Source organism: Oncorhynchus keta, unplaced genomic scaffold (assembly GCF_023373465.1).
Source record: "Oncorhynchus keta strain PuntledgeMale-10-30-2019 unplaced genomic scaffold, Oket_V2 Un_contig_2339_pilon_pilon, whole genome shotgun sequence".
Lineage (NCBI taxonomy): Eukaryota > Metazoa > Chordata > Actinopteri > Salmoniformes > Salmonidae > Oncorhynchus > Oncorhynchus keta.
The window spans coordinates 220872-237444 of NW_026283356.1; the positions used below are offsets into that span (position 1 = coordinate 220872).

The following is a 16573-nucleotide window of genomic DNA, read 5'->3' on the forward strand; positions in this document are numbered from 1 at the left end:
GGTATTAAACTATGGTTCCTACCTGTTGGTTACTATCCTCTGTCCTCCTCCTGGTATTAAACTATGGTTCCTACCTGTTGGTTACTATCCTCTGTCCTCCTCCTGGTATTAAACTATGGTTCCTACCTGTTGGTTACTATCCTCTGTCCTCCTCCTGGTATTAAACTATGGTTCCTACCTGTTGGTTACTATCCTCTGTCCTCCTCCTGGTATTAAACTATGGTTCCTACCTGTTGGTTACTATCCTCTGTCCTCCTCCTGGTATTAAACTATGGTTCCTACCTGTTGGTTACTATCCTCTGTCCTCCTCCTGGTATTAAACTATGGTTCCTACCTGTTGGTTACTATCCTCTGTCCTCCTCCTGGTATTAAACTATGGTTCCTACCTGTTGGTTACTATCCTCTGTCCTCCTCCTGGTATTAAACTATGGTTCCTACCTGTTGGTTACTATCCTCTGTCCTCCTCCTGGTATTAAACTATGGTTCCTACCTGTTGGTTACTATCCTCTGTCCTCCTCCTGGTATTAAACTATGGTTCCTACCTGTTGGTTACTATCCTCTGTCCTCCTCCTGGTATTAAACTATGGTTCCTACCTGTTGGTTACTATCCTCTGTCCTCCTCCTGGTATTAAACTATGGTTCCTACCTGTTGGTTACTATCCTCTGTCCTCCTCCTGGTATTAAACTATGGTTCCTACCTGTTGGTTACTATCCTCTGTCCTCCTCCTGGTATTAAACTATGGTTCCTACCTGTTGGTTACTATCCTCTGTCCTCCTCCTGGTATTAAACTATGGTTCCTACCTGTTGGTTACTATCCTCTGTCCTCCTCCTGGTATTAAACTATGGTTCCTACCTGTTGGTTACTATCCTCTGTCCTCCTCCTGGTATTAAACTATGGTTCCTACCTGTTGGTTACTATCCTCTGTCCTCCTCCTGGTATTAAACTATGGTTCCTACCTGTTGGTTACTATCCTCTGTCCTCCTCCTGGTATTAAACTATGGTTCCTACCTGTTGGTTACTATCCTCTGTCCTCCTCCTGGTATTAAACTATGGTTCCTACCTGTTGGTTACTATCCTCTGTCCTCCTCCTGGTATTAAACTATGGTTCCTACCTGTTGGTTACTATCCTCTGTCCTCCTCCTGGTATTAAACTATGGTTCCTACCTGTTGGTTACTATCCTCTGTCCTCCTCCTGGTATTAAACTATGGTTCCTACCTGTTGGTTACTATCCTCTGTCCTCCTCCTGGTATTAAACTATGGTTCCTACCTGTTGGTTACTATCCTCTGTCCTCCTCCTGGTATTAAACTATGGTTCCTACCTGTTGGTTACTATCCTCTGTCCTCCTCCTGGTATTAAACTATGGTTCCTACCTGTTGGTTACTATCCTCTGTCCTCCTCCTGGTATTAAACTATGGTTCCTACCTGTTGGTTACTATCCTCTGTCCTCCTCCTGGTATTAAACTATGGTTCCTACCTGTTGGTTACTATCCTCTGTCCTCCTCCTGGTATTAAACTATGGTTCCTACCTGTTGGTTACTATCCTCTGTCCTCCTCCTGGTATTAAACTATGGTTCCTACCTGTTGGTTACTATCCTCTGTCCTCCTCCTGGTATTAAACTATGGTTCCTACCTGTTGGTTACTATCCTCTGTCCTCCTCCTGGTATTAAACTATGGTTCCTACCTGTTGGTTACTATCCTCTGTCCTCCTCCTGGTATTAAACTATGGTTCCTACCTGTTGGTTACTATCCTCTGTCCTCCTCCTGGTATTAAACTATGGTTCCTACCTGTTGGTTACTATCCTCTGTCCTCCTCCTGGTATTAAACTATGGTTCCTACCTGTTGGTTACTATCCTCTGTCCTCCTCCTGGTATTAAACTATGGTTCCTACCTGTTGGTTACTATGGTTCCTCTGTCCTCCTCCTGGTATTAAACTATGGTTCCTACCTGTTGGTTACTATCCTCTGTCCTCCTCCTGGTATTAAACTATGGTTCCTACCTGTTGGTTACTATCCTCTGTCCTCCTCCTGGTATTAAACTATGGTTCCTACCTGTTGGTTACTATCCTCTGTCCTCCTCCTGGTATTAAACTATGGTTCCTACCTGTTGGTTACTATCCTCTGTCCTCCTCCTGGTATTAAACTATGGTTCCTACCTGTTGGTTACTATCCTCTGTCCTCCTCCTGGTATTAAACTATGGTTCCTACCTGTTGGTTACTATCCTCTGTCCTCCTCCTGGTATTAAACTATGGTTCCTACCTGTTGGTTACTATCCTCTGTCCTCCTCCTGGTATTAAACTATGGTTCCTACCTGTTGGTTACTATCCTCTGTCCTCCTCCTGGTATTAAACTATGGTTCCTACCTGTTGGTTACTATCCTCTGTCCTCCTCCTGGTATTAAACTATGGTTCCTACCTGTTGGTTACTATCCTCTGTCCTCCTCCTGGTATTAAACTATGGTTCCTACCTGTTGGTTACTATCCTCTGTCCTCCTCCTGGTATTAAACTATGGTTCCTACCTGTTGGTTACTATCCTCTGTCCTCCTCCTGGTATTAAACTATGGTTCCTACCTGTTGGTTACTATCCTCTGTCCTCCTCCTGGTATTAAACTATGGTTCCTACCTGTTGGTTACTATCCTCTGTCCTCCTCCTGGTATTAAACTATGGTTCCTACCTGTTGGTTACTATCCTCTGTCCTCCTCCTGGTATTAAACTATGGTTCCTACCTGTTGGTTACTATCCTCTGTCCTCCTCCTGGTATTAAACTATGGTTCCTACCTGTTGGTTACTATCCTCTGTCCTCCTGGTATTCCTGGTATTAAACTATGGTTCCTACCTGTTGGTTACTATCCTCTGTCCCCTCCTCCTGGTATTAAACTATGGTTCCTACCTGTTGGTTACTATCCTCTGTCCTCCTCCTGGTATTAAACTATGGTTCCTACCTGTTGGTTACTATCCTCTGTCCCCCTCTGGTATTAAACTATGGTTCCTACCTGTTGGTTACTATCCTCTGTGTCCTCCTGGTATTAAACTATGGTTCCTACCTGTTGGTTACTATCCTCTTCCTCCTGGTATTAAACTATGGTTCCTACCTGTTGGTTACTATCCTCTGTCCTCCTCCTGGTATTAAACTATGGTTCCTACCTGTTGGTTACTATCCTCTGTATTAAACTCCTACCTGGTATTAAACTATGGTTCCTACCTGTTGGTTACTATCCTCTGTCCTCCTCCTGGTATTAAACTATGGTTCCTACCTGTTGGTTACTATCCTCTGTCCTCCTCCTGGTATTAAACTATGGTTCCTACCTGTTGGTTACTATCCTCTGTCCTCCTCCTGGTATTAAACTATGGTTCCTACCTGTTGGTTACTATCCTCTGTCCTCCTCCTGGTATTAAACTATGGTTCCTACCTGTTGGTTACTATCCTCTGTCCTGGTCCTCCTGGTATTAAACTATGGTTCCTACCTGTTGGTTACTATCCTCTGTCCCCCTCCTGGTATTAAACTATGGTTCCTACCTGTTGGTTACTATCCATTCTGTCCTCCTCCTGGTATTAAACTATGGTTCCTACCTGTTGGTTACTATCCTCTGTCCTCCTCCTGGTATTAAACTATGGTTCCTACCTGTTGGTATTTATGGTTCCTACCTATCCTCTGTCCTCCTCCTGGTATTAAACTATGGTTCCTACCTGTTGGTTACTATCCTCTGTCCTCCTCCTGGTATTAAACTATGGTTCCTACCTGTTGGTTACTATCCTCTGTCCTCCTCCTGGTATTAAACTATGGTTCCTACCTGTTGGTTACTATCCTCTGTCCTCCTCCTGGTATTAAACTATGGTTCCTACCTGTTGGTTACTATCCTCTGTCCTCCTCCTGGTATTAAACTATGGTTCCTACCTGTTGGTTACTATCCTCTGTCCTCCTCCTGGTATTAAACTATGGTTCCTACCTGTTGGTTACTATCCTCTGTCCTCCTCCTGGTATTAAACTATGGTTCCTACCTGTTGGGTTACTATCTGGTATTAAACTCTGTTGGTTCCTCCTCCTGGTATTAAACTATGGTTCCTACCTGTTGGTTACTATCCTCTGTCCTCCTCCTGGTATTAAACTATGGTTCCTACCTGTTGGTTACTATCCTCTGTCCTCCTCCTGGTATTAAACTATGGTTCCTACCTGTTGGTTACTATCCTCTGTCCTCCTCCTGGTATTAAACTATGGTTCCTACCTGTTGGTTACTATCCTCTGTCCTCCTGGTATGGTTAAACTATGGTTCCTACCTGTTGGTTACTATCCTCTGTCCTCCTCCTGGTATTAAACTATGGTTCCTACCTGTTGGTTACTATCCTCTGTCCTCCTCCTGGTATTAAACTATGGTTCCTACCTGTTGGTTACTATCCTCTGTCCTCCTCCTGGTATTAAACTATGGTTCCTACCTGTTGGTTACTATCCTCTGTCCTCCTCCTGGTATTAAACTATGGTTCCTACCTGTTGGTTACTATCCTCTGTCCTCCTGTTCCTACCTGGTTACTATCCTCTGATTAAACTATGGTTCCTACCTGTTGGTTACTATCCTCTGTCCTCCTCCTGGTATTAAACTATGGTTCCTACCTGTTGGTTACTATCCTCTGTCCTCCTCCTGGTATTAAACTATGGTTCCTACCTGTTGGTTACTATCCTCTGTCCTCCTCCTGGTATTAAACTATGGTTCCTACCTGTTGGTTACTATCCTCTGTCCTCCTCCTGGTATTAAACTATGGTTCCTACCTGTTGGTTACTATCCTCTGTCCTCCTCCTGGTATTAAACTATGGTTCCTACCTGTTGGTTACTATCCTCCTCCTGTTTAAACCTCCTGGTATTAAACTATGGTTCCTACCTGTTGGTTACTATCCTCTGTCCTCCTCCTGGTATTAAACTATGGTTCCTACCTGTTGGTTACTATCCTCTGTCCTCCTCCTGGTATTAAACTACCTGGTTCCTACCTGTTGGTCCTACTATCCTCTGTCCTCCTCCTGGTATTAAACTATGGTTCCTACCTGTTGGTTACTATCCTCTGTCCCCCTCCTGGTATTAAACTATGGTTCCTACCTGTTGGTTACTATCCTCTGTCCTCCTCCTGGTATTAAACTATGGTTCCTACCTGTTGGTTACTATCCTCTGTCCTCCTCCTGGTATTAAACTATGGTTCCTACCTGTTGGTTACTATCCTCTGTCCTCCTCCTGGTATTAAACTATGGTTCCTACCTGTTTTACTATCCTCTGTCCTCCTCCTGGTACTTAAACTGCTGGTTCCTACCTGTTGGTTACTATCCTCTGTCCTCCTCCTGGTATTAAACTATGGTTCCTACCTGGTTGGTTACTATCCTCTGTCCTCCTCCTGGTATTAAACTATGGTTCCTACCTGTTGGTTACTATCCTCTGTCCTCCTCCTGGTATTAAACTATGGTTCCTACCTGTTGGTTACTATCCTCTGTCCCCCTCCTGGTATTAAACTATGGTTCCTACCTGTTGGTTACTATCCTCTGTCCTCCTCCTGGTATTAAACTATGGTTCCTACCTGTTGGTTACTATCCTCTGTCCTCCTCCTGGTATTAAACTATGGTTCCTACCTGTTGGTTACTATCCTCTGTCCTCCTCCTGGTATTAAACTATGGTTCCTACCTGTTGGTTACTATCCTCTGTCCTCCTCCTGGTATTAAACTATGGTTCCTACCTGTTGGTTACTATCCTCTGTCCTCCTCCTGGTATTAAACTATGGTTCCTACCTGTTGGTTACTATCCTCTGTCCTCCTCCTGGTATTAAACTATGGTTCCTACCTGTTGGTTACTATCCTCTGTCCTCCTCCTGGTATTAAACTATGGTTCCTACCTGTTGGTTACTATCCTCTGTCCACCTCCTGGTATTAAACTATGGTTCCTACCTGTTGGTTACTATCCTCTGTCCTCCTCCTGGTATTAAACTATGGTTCCTACCTGTTGGTTACTATCCTCTGTCCTCCTCCTGGTATTAAACTATGGTTCCTACCTGTTGGTTACTATCCTCTGTCCTCCTCCTGGTATTAAACTATGGTTCCTGTTGGTTACTATCCCTGTCCTCCTCCTGGTATTAAACTATGGTTCCTACCTGGTTACTATCCTCTGTCCTCCTCCTGGTATTAAACTATGGTTCCTACCTGTTGGTTACTATCCTCTGTCCTCCTCCTGGTATTAAACTATGGTTCCTACCTGTTGGTTACTATCCTCTGTCCTCCTGGTATTAAACAATGGTTCCTACCTGTTGGTTACTATCCTCTGTCCTCCTCCTGGTATTAAACTATGGTTCCTACCTGTTGGTTACTATCCTCTGTCCTCCTCCTGGTATTAAACTATGGTTCCTACCTGTTGGTTACTATCCTCTGTCCCCCTCCTGGTATTAAACTATGGTTCCTACCTGTTGGTTACTATCCTCTGTCCTCCTCCTGGTATTAAACTATGGTTCCTACCTGTTGGTTACTATCCTCTGTCCTCCTGGTATTAAACTATGGTTCCTACCTGTTGGTTACTATCCTCTGTCCTCCTGGTATTAAACTATGGTTCCTACCTGTTGGTTACTATCCTCTGTCCTCCTCCTGGTATTAAACTATGGTTCCTACCTGTTGGTTACTATCCTCTGTCCTCCTCCTGGTATTAAACTATGGTTCCTACCTGTTGGTTACTATCCTCTGTCCTCCTCCTGGTATTAAACTATGGTTCCTACCTGTTGGTTACTATCCTCTGTCCTCCTCCTGGTATTAAACTATGGTTCCTACCTGTTGGTTACTATCCTCTGTCCTCCTCCTGGTATTAAACTATGGTTCCTACCTGTTGGTTACTATCCTCTGTCCTCCTCCTGGTATTAAACTATGGCTCCTACCTGTTGGTTACTCTCCTCTGTCCCAGGTCAGGGTCTACGGGCCCAGCTTCACTAGACTCCATGTCCCCTGGCAGGTCCTGAGCAGAGAAGCAGAGTTCCTCAAGATCAAAGTCCCCACTAAGAAGGTGAGACCTCCACCACTTTACTGTGTGTGTGTGTGTGTGTGTGTGTGTGTGTGTGTGTGTGTGTGTGTGTGTAATCCTATGGATGGATCCTCCCCTAACACAAACAGGGGGTTAATCTCGATGTTGCCCTGCACCTTTTTTAAATGTATTTTTTAACTCATTCGTTGTTGTCGCCTTGTGTATAGTAGTTGAACGGTCTTTAATGTTGCATCAGATTGCCCCCCCTGCAGTAGAGCCACATGAAGACACGGTGGGATTATTCTCCTACTTGGATTACATTTGCTGGTACCTGAAACATTATGTGAATCAAACACACTACAGCAGAGACTTGTCTTTTACAATGTAACAACTCACATGGGGAAAATGGACCAAAGGGGACATACTTCATTGGAACGCCCCCTGGCCAGGAGGTCTAATCGCCCAACATCAGTACCCGACCTCACTAATACTGTTGTAGCTGAATGGAACAAGTCCCACAGCAATGTTCCAACATCTAGTGGAAAGCCTTCCCAGAAGTGTGGAGGCTGTTATCAGCAAAGAGGGGACCTACTCCATATTAAATCCCATGATTTTGCAATGAGATTTTGATGAGCTGGTGTCCACATCCCTGGTGTGGAGGTATGTGGACACCTGCTCATCCAAAATCTCATTGCAAAATCATCCCCTGGTAATATGGAGGTACTGTCTGCTATAACTCCCTCTTTGGGAAGGCTTTCCCTAGATGTAGGAGGTACTGTCAACGTTCCACCTCCCTCTTCAGGGAAGGCTTCCACTAGATGTAGGCTCGCCGCTATAACAGCCTCCACTCTTCTGGGAAGGCTTTCACTAGATGTTGTAACATTGCTGCTATAACAGCCTCCACTCTTCTGGGAAGGCTTTCCACTAGATGTGGAACATTGCTGCTATAACAGCCTCCACTCTTCTGGGAAGGCTTTCCACTAGATGTAGGAACATTGCTGCTATAACAGCCTCCACTCTTCTGGGAAGGCTTTCCACTAGATGTAGGAACATTGCTGCTATAACAGCCTCCACTCTTCTGGGAAGGCTTTCCACTAGATGTTGGAACATTGCTGCTATAACAGCAAAGAGGGGGACAACCTGGAGGAGGACAACCTGCTCGTTGTACAGCTCATTCCAAAATGGCACTCCAGCCAAAGCTTAGCATTGCGCATGGTGATCTTAGGCTTGTGTGCGGCTGCTCAGCCGTGGAAACCCATTTCACGAAGATCCCGACTGACAGAAATTAAATGCATTAAATGGTATTTTTCCCCTCATCAATCTACATACGATACCCCATAATGACGAAACAAAAACAGGTTTTTATAAGTCATTGTCCTGTTGGAAGGTGAACTTTCGCCCCAGTCAGGTCCTGAGCGCTCTGGTTTTCATCAAGGATCTCTGTACTTTGCTCCGTTCATCTTTGCCTTGATCATGACTAGTCTCCCAATCCCTGCTGCCAAAGAATATCCCCTCAGCATGATGCTGCCACCACCATGATTCACCGTAGGGATGGTGTCCGGTTTCCTCCAGACGTAATGCTTGGCATTCAGGCCAAGGAGTTAAATCTTGGTTTCATCAGACCAGAGAATCTTGTTTCTCATGGTCTGAGAGTCTTTAGTTCCCTTTTGGCAAACTCTAAGGGGCTGTCATGTGCCTTTTACTGAGGAGTGGCTTCCGTCTGGCCACTCTAAAGGCCTGATTGGTGGAGTGGCTTCCGTCTGGCCACTCTACCATAAAGTCCTGATTGGTGGAGTGGCTTCCATCTGGCCACTCTACCATAAAGTCCTGATTGGTGGAGTGGCTTCCATCTGCCCACTCTACCATAAAGGTCTGATTGGTGGAGTGGCTTCCGTCTGGCCACTCTACCATAAAGTCCTGATTGGTGGAGTGGCTTCCGTCTGGCCACTCTACCATAAAGTCCTGATTGGTGGAGTGGCTTCCGTTTGCCCACTCTACCATAAAGTCCTGATTGGTGGAGTGGCTTCCGTCTGGCCAATCTACCATAAAGTCCTGATTGGTGGAGTGGCTTCCGTCTGGCCACTCTACCATAAAGGCCTGATTGGTGGAGTGTTGCAGAGATGGTTGTCCTTCTGGAAGGTTCTCCCATCTCCACAGAGGACCTGTCAGGGACGATTGATATTTTGGTCACCTCGCTGACCAAGGTCTTTCTTCCACGGTTGCACAGTTTGGCTGGCCGGCCGGCCCTAGGAACATTCTTGACATTATGGGGTATTCTGTGTAGATTGCTGAGTTACATTTATTTATTTAATACATTTTGGAAAAAGGCTGTAACATAACAAAATGTAGGAAAGTCAAGGGGTCTGAGAACATTCTGAAGGAACTGTATATAGAGGTACTGTCACTGCTCCCGTTCCACCTCCCCTGGTGTGGAGGTACTGTCACTGCTCCCGTTTTACCTCCCCTGTATATAGAGGTACTGTCACTGCTCCCGTTCCACCTCCCCTGTGTATAGAGGTACTGTCACTGCTCCCGTTCCACCTCCCCTGTATATAGAGGTACTGTCACTGCTCCCGTTCCACCTCCCCTGTATATAGAGGTACTGTCACTGCTCCCGTTCCACCTCCCCTGTATATAGAGGTACTGTCACTGCTCCCGTTTTACCTCCCCTGTATATAGAGGTACTGTCACTGCTCCCGTTCCACCTCCCCTGTATATAGAGGTACTGTCACTGCTCCCGTTCCACCTCCCCTGTATATAGAGGTACTGTCACTGCTCCCGTTCCACCTCCCCTGTATATAGAGGTACTGTCACTGCTCCCGTTCCACCTCCCCTGTATATAGAGGTACTGTCACTGCTCCCGTTCCACCTCCCCTGTATATAGAGGTACTGTCACTGCTCCCGTTTTACCTCCCCTGTATATAGAGGTACTGTCACTGCTCCCGTTCCACCTCCCCTGGTGTGGAGGTACTGTCACTGCTCCCGTTCCACCTCCCCTGTATATAGAGGTACTGTCACTGCTCCCGTTCCACCTCCCCTGATGTGGAGGTACTGTCACTGCTCCCGTTCCACCTCCCCTGTATATAGAGGTACTGTCACTGCTCCCGTTCCACCTCCCCTGGTGTGGAGCCCTCTCCATCCCTCTACCTGGGCAGAGCCCTCTCCATCCCTCTACCTGGGCAGAGCCCTCTCCATCCTTCTACCTGGGCAGAGCCCTCTCCATCCCTCTACCTGGGCAGAGCCCTCTCCATCCCTCTACCTGGGCAGAGCCCTCTCCATCCCTCTACCTGGGCAGAGCCCTCTCCATCCCTCTACCTGGGCAGAGCCCTCTCCATCCCTCTACCTGGGCAGAGCCCTCTCCATCCCTCTACCTGGGCAGAGCCCTCTCCATCCCTCTACCTGGGCAGAGCCCTCTCCATCCCTCTACCTGGGCAGAGCCCTCTCCATCCTTCTACCTGGGCAGAGCCCTCTCCATCCCTCTACCTGGGCAGAGCCCTCTCCATCCCTCTACCTGAGCAGAGCCCTCTCCATCCCTCTACCTGGGCAGAGCCCTCCAGAAGGCCAATACAATAGAGGTTGACTCTTCCCATCCACTCCACCCTGAATTCCAGCCCCTGCCCTCTGGCTGCAGGTACAGACTGACCTAAAGTCTTAAAGAATTCGGGCCAAGTTCTCTTTTATTGCAATTCTGCAACTTACCAAAATGTTGGCGTGATTGCACATTTACATGCAGTCTGTTTTGACTTTACATGGAGGCTGTTTTGACTTTACTACATGGAGGCTGTTTTGACTTTACATGGAGGCTGTTTTGACTTTACATGGAGGCTGTTTTGACTTTACATGCAGTCTGTTTTGACTTTACATGGAGGCTGTTTTGACTTTACATGCAGTCTGTTTTGACTTTACTACATGGAGTCTGTTTTGACTTTACATGCAGTCTGTTTTGACTTTACATGCAGTCTGTTTTGACTTTACATGGAGTCTGTTTTGACTTTACATGCAGTCTGTTTTGACTTTACATGCAGTCTGTTTTGACTTTACATGGAGTCTGTTTTGACTTTACATGGAGTCTGTTTTGACTTTACATGGAGTCTGTTTTGACTTTACATGGAGTCTGTTTTGACTTTACATGGAGTCTGTTTTGACTTTACATGGAGGCTGTTTTGACTTTACATGCAGTCTGTTTTGACTTTGACATGCAGTCTGTTTTGACTTTACATGGAGGCTGTTTTGACTTTACATGGAGGCTGTTTTGACTTTACATGGAGGCTGTTTTGACTTTACATGGAGGCTGTTTTGACTTTACATGCAGTCTGTTTTGACTTTACATGCAGTCTGTTTTGACTTTACATGGAGGCTGTTTTGACTTTACATGCAGTCTGTTTTGACTTTACATGCAGTCTGTTTTGACTTTACATGGAGGCTGTTTTGACTTTACATGGAGGCTGTTTTGACTTTACATGCAGTCTGTTTTGACTTTACATGCAGTCTGTTTTGACTTTACATGCAGTCTGTTTTGACTTTACATGCAGTCTGTTTTGACTTTACATGGAGGCTGTTTTGACTTTACATGCAGTCTGTTTTGACTTTACATGGAGTCTGTTTTGACTTTACATGGAGGCTGTTTTGACTTTACATGCAGTCTGTTTTGACTTTACATGCAGTCTGTTTTGACTTTACATGGAGGCTGTTTTGACTTTACATGCAGTCTGTTTTGACTTTACATGCAGTCTGTTTTGACTTTACATGGAGGCTGTTTTGACTTTACATGGAGTCTGTTTTGACTTTACATGGAGTCTGTTTTGACTTTACATGGAGTCTGTTTTGACTTTACATGGAGGCTGTTTTGACTTTACATGCAGTCTGTTTTGACTTGACATGCAGTCTGTTTTGACTTTACATGCAGTCTGTTTTGACTTTACATGGAGGCTGTTTTGACTTTACATGGAGGCTGTTTTGACTTTACATGGAGTCTGTTTTGACTTTACATGGAGGCTGTTTTGACTTTACATGCAGTCTGTTTTGACTTTACATGCAGTCTGTTTTGACTTTACATGGAGGCTGTTTTGACTTTACATGCAGTCTGTTTTGACTTTACATGCAGTCTGTTTTGACTTTACATGGAGGCTGTTTTGACTTTACATGCAGTCTGTTTTGACTTTACATGCAGTCTGTTTTGACTTTACATGCAGTCTGTTTTGACTTTACATGCAGTCTGTTTTGACTTGACATGCAGTCTGTTTTGACTTTACATGGAGGCTGTTTTGACTTTACTACATGCAGGCTGTTTTGACTTTACTACATGGAGGCTGTTTTGACTTTACATGGAGGCTGTTTTGACTTTACATGGAGGCTGTTTTGACTTTACATGCAGTCTGTTTTGACTTTACATGCAGTCTGTTTTGACTTTACATGCAGTCTGTTTTGACTTTACATGCAGTCTGTTTTGACTTTACATGCAGTCTGTTTTGACTTTACATGGAGGCTGTTTTGACTTTACATGGAGGCTGTTTTGACTTTACATGCAGTCTGTTTTGACTTTACATGCAGTCTGTTTTGACTTTACATGCAGTCTGTTTTGACTTTACATGCAGTCTGTTTTGACTTTACATGCAGTCTGTTTTGACTTTACATGCAGTCTGTTTTGACTTTACATGGAGGCTGTTTTGACTTTACATGCAGTCTGTTTTGACTTTACATGCAGTCTGTTTTGACTTTACATGCAGGCTGTTTTGACTTTACATGCAGGCTGTTTTGACTTTACATGGAGGCTGTTTTGACTTTACATGGAGGCTGTTTTGACTTTACATGGAGGCTGTTTTGACTTTACATGCAGGCTGTTTTGACTTTACATGCAGGCTGTTTTGACTTTACATGGAGGCTGTTTTGACTTTACATGGAGGCTGTTTTGACTTTACATTGAGTCTGTTTTGACTTTACATGCAGTCTGTTTTGACTTTACATGCAGTCTGTTTTGACTTTACATGCAGTCTGTTTTGACTTTACATGCAGTCTGTTTTGACTTTACATGGAGGCTGTTTTGACTTTACATGCAGTCTGTTTTGACTTTACATGCAGTCTGTTTTGACTTTACATGCAGTCTGTTTTGACTTTACATGGAGGCTGTTTTGACTTTACATGCAGTCTGTTTTGACTTTACATTGAGTCTGTTTTGACTTTACATTGAGTCTGTTTTGACTTTACATGCAGGCTGTTTTGACTTTACATGCAGGCTGTTTTGACTTTACATGCAGGCTGTTTTGACTTTACATGGAGTCTGTTTTGACTTTTTTCTAAATATCCTTTGCTATTGCTGTTTTTATTTTGTTTATGACTACTGCACAATGAGTGGCCTCTGAGGACATGACATTTTTCTGAATCACCAGCCCCTGCTGCAGTGGGAGGGAGACCCTGTATATGAGCCACAGCAGGTGCCTCTATTAATCTGTCTGTGTCTCTGTCTGTCTAGAGCTATGATCTGAAGCAGGAGAATGGGTTCAGTGCCAGCCTCAGTGAGTTCTGGAGGAAGGTGAACCAGCCGTTCCAACCCAACATCCCCCAGCGTGGCCACAGCACCACCAAGCAGCTCTCACACTGCTTCTCCAGGGACAAACTACACTTGTAAGATGCACCCACACCAAGCCCCACACACACGTCCTCACACACACCCTGACAACAGCTGGTCTGTACATGGAGTCACCATCTGAGTTTCCCTGAGTTGACACCTGTTCTTTGTTCTCTACAGATTTAACATCACCTCTAAAGACACGTTCTTTGACAACGCAACACGCAGTCGAATAGTGAGTCTGTCATTCAGGATGTTTCTCTGTGTTATATGAATGTTAAGAATCAATGGGAATACGTTTAGTGAGTCTGTCATTCAGGATGTTTCTCTATGTTATATGAATGTTAAGAATCAATGGGAATACGTTTAGTGAGTCTGTCATTCAGGATGTTTCTCTGTGTTATATGAATGTTAAGAATCAATGGGAATACGTTTAGTGAGTCTGTCATTCAGGATGTTTCTCTGTGTTATATGAATGTTAAGAATCAATGGGAATACGTTTAGTGAGTCTGTCATTCAGGATGTTTCTCTGTGTTATATGAATGTTAAGAATCAATGGGAATACGTTTAGTGAGTCTGTCATTCAGGATGTTTCTCTGTGTTATATGAATGTTAAGAATCAATGGGAATACGTTTAGTGAGTCTGTCATTCAGGATGTTTCTCTATGTTATATGAATGTTAAGAATCAATGGGAATACGTTTAGTGAGTCTGTCATTCAGGATGTTCTCCTGTGTTATATGAATGTTAAGAATCACATGGGAATACGTTTAGTGAGTCTGTCATTCAGGATGGTTCTCTCATGTTATATGAATGTCCAGAATCAATGGGAATACGTTTAGTGAGTCTGTCATTCAGGATGTTTCTCTGTGTTATATGAATGTTAAGAATCATGGGAATACGTTTAGTGAGTCTGTCATTCAGGATGTTTCTCTGTGTTATATGAATGTTAAGAATCAATGGGAATACGTTTAGTGAGTCTGTCATTCAGGATGTTTCTCTGTGTTATATGAATGTTAAGAATCAATGGGAATACGTTTAGTGAGTCTGTCATTCAGGATGTTTCTCTGTGTTATATGAATGTTAAGAATCAATGGGAATACGTTTAGTGAGTCTGTCATTCAGGATGTTTCTCTGTGTTATATGAATGTACAGAATCAATGGGAATACGTTTAGTGAGTCTGTCATTCATGGTTCCTCTGTGCATCCAAAAGATTTAGTGCACTGATTGTAAAGTGGCTGTTCCACTGGTTGTCATACAGGTCCATGACATTTGTACAGTGAGTGATAAGAGTGTTCTCTAAATGACTTAAATGTAAAGGTCCAAATGGAAAATGATTTGATTGGTGTTCTCTGGTTCCTGCACCTTACATTTGATATTTACAGTGAGTGATTGGTCCTCAATGGTTTTTGTCCCAGGTCTCAGACCGTTGGAACAGCTGATTCTCTTTCTAGCAGCCCAACCAACCCAGTCTGAGGGAACAGTGAGTGATTGTTTCTCTGTGTTATTGTAATGTCAAGAATCAATGGGAATACAGTGAGTGATTCTGTTTCTGGTCTGACACAGTACAGGTCCAGACAGGGGTACAGTGAGATTGAGTTCTCCATGGTTCCTGTACAGCACCAGACATATCCAGTGAGTGATTGGTGTTCTCCATGGTTCCCCAGTACAGGTCCAGACAGGGGAACAGGAGTGATTGGTGTTCTCCATGGTTCCTCAGTACAGGTCCAGACAGGGGAACAGTGAGTGATTGGTGTTCTCCATGGCTCCATCTCCATGGTTCCTCAGTACAGGTCCAGACAGGGGAACAGTGAGTGATTGGTGTTCTCCATGGTTCCTCAGTACAGGTCCAGACAGGGGAACAGTGAGTGATTGGTGTTCTCCATGGTTCCTCAGTACAGGTCCAGACAGGGGAACAGTGAGTGATTGATGTTCTCCATGGTTCGTTCTCCATGGTTCCTCAGTACAGGTCCAGACAGGGGAACAGTGAGTGATTGGTGTTCTCCATGGTTCCTCAGTACAGGTCCAGACAGGGGAACAGTGAGTGATTGGTGTTCTCCATGGTTCCTCAGTACAGGTCCAGACAGGGGTACAGTGAGTGATTGGTGTTCTCCCATGGTTCCTCAGTACAGGTCCAGACAGGGGTACAGTGAGTGATTGGTGTTCTCCATGGTTCCTCAGTACAGGTCCAGACAGGGGAACAGTGAGTGATTGGTGTTCTCCATGGTTCCTCAGTACAGGTCCAGACAGGGGAACAGTGAGTGATTGGTGTTCTCCATGGTTCCTCAGTACAGGTCCAGACAGGGGAACAGTGAGTGATTGGTGTTCTCCATGGTTCCTCAGTACAGGTCCAGACAGGGTACAGTGAGTGATTGGTGTTCTCCATGGTTCCTCAGTACAGGTCCAGACAGGGGAACAGTGAGTGATTGGTGTTCTCCATGGTTCCTCAGTACATGGTTCCTCAGGTCCAGACACAGTGAGTGATTGGTGTTCTCCATGGACAGTACAGGTCCAGACAGGGGAACAGAGTGATTGGTGTTCTCCATGGTTCCTCAGTACAGGTCCAGACAGGGGAACAGTGAGTGATTGGTGTTCTCCATGGTTCCATGGTTCAGTACAGGTCCAGACAGGGGAACAGTGAGTGATTGGTGTTCTCCATGGTTCCTCAGTACAGGTCCAGACAGGGGAACAGTGAGTGATTGGTGTTCTCCATGGTTCCTCAGTACAGGTCCAGACAGGGGAACAGTGAGTGATTGGTGTTCTCCATGGTTCCTCAGTACAGGTCCAGACAGGGGAACAGTGAGTGATTGGTGTTCTCCATGGTTCCTCAGTACAGGTCCAGACAGGGGAACAGTGAGTGATTGGTGTTCTCCATGGTTCCTCAGTACAGGTCCAGACAGGGGAACAGTGAGTGATTGGTGTCTCCTCCATGGTTCCTCAGTACAGGTCCAGACAGGGGAACAGTGAGTGATTGGTGTTCTCCATGGTTCCTCAGTACAGGTCCAGACAGGGGAACAGTGAGTGATTGGTGT

General features: G+C 45.0%; 1 protein-coding gene across 2 annotated transcripts in view; it reads left to right on the forward strand.

The window, feature by feature from the left end:
- LOC127921729 (anoctamin-2-like) overlaps positions 1-14191 on the forward strand; it is a 57063-nt gene extending 42872 nt beyond the window's left edge. Inside the window, exons 4-6 of one of the 2 annotated variants that reach the window (XM_052505354.1) lie at positions 6920-7018; positions 13446-13597; positions 13722-14191. In XM_052505354.1, the coding sequence (XP_052361314.1) occupies positions 6920-7018; positions 13446-13597; positions 13722-13815 (345 nt within the window). In that variant the 3' untranslated portion in view covers positions 13816-14191. The remainder of the gene's footprint in view (positions 1-6919; positions 7019-13445; positions 13598-13721) is intronic. The other variant, XM_052505353.1, reaches the window with a different exon arrangement.
- Positions 14192-16573: the final 2382 nt, after the last annotated feature.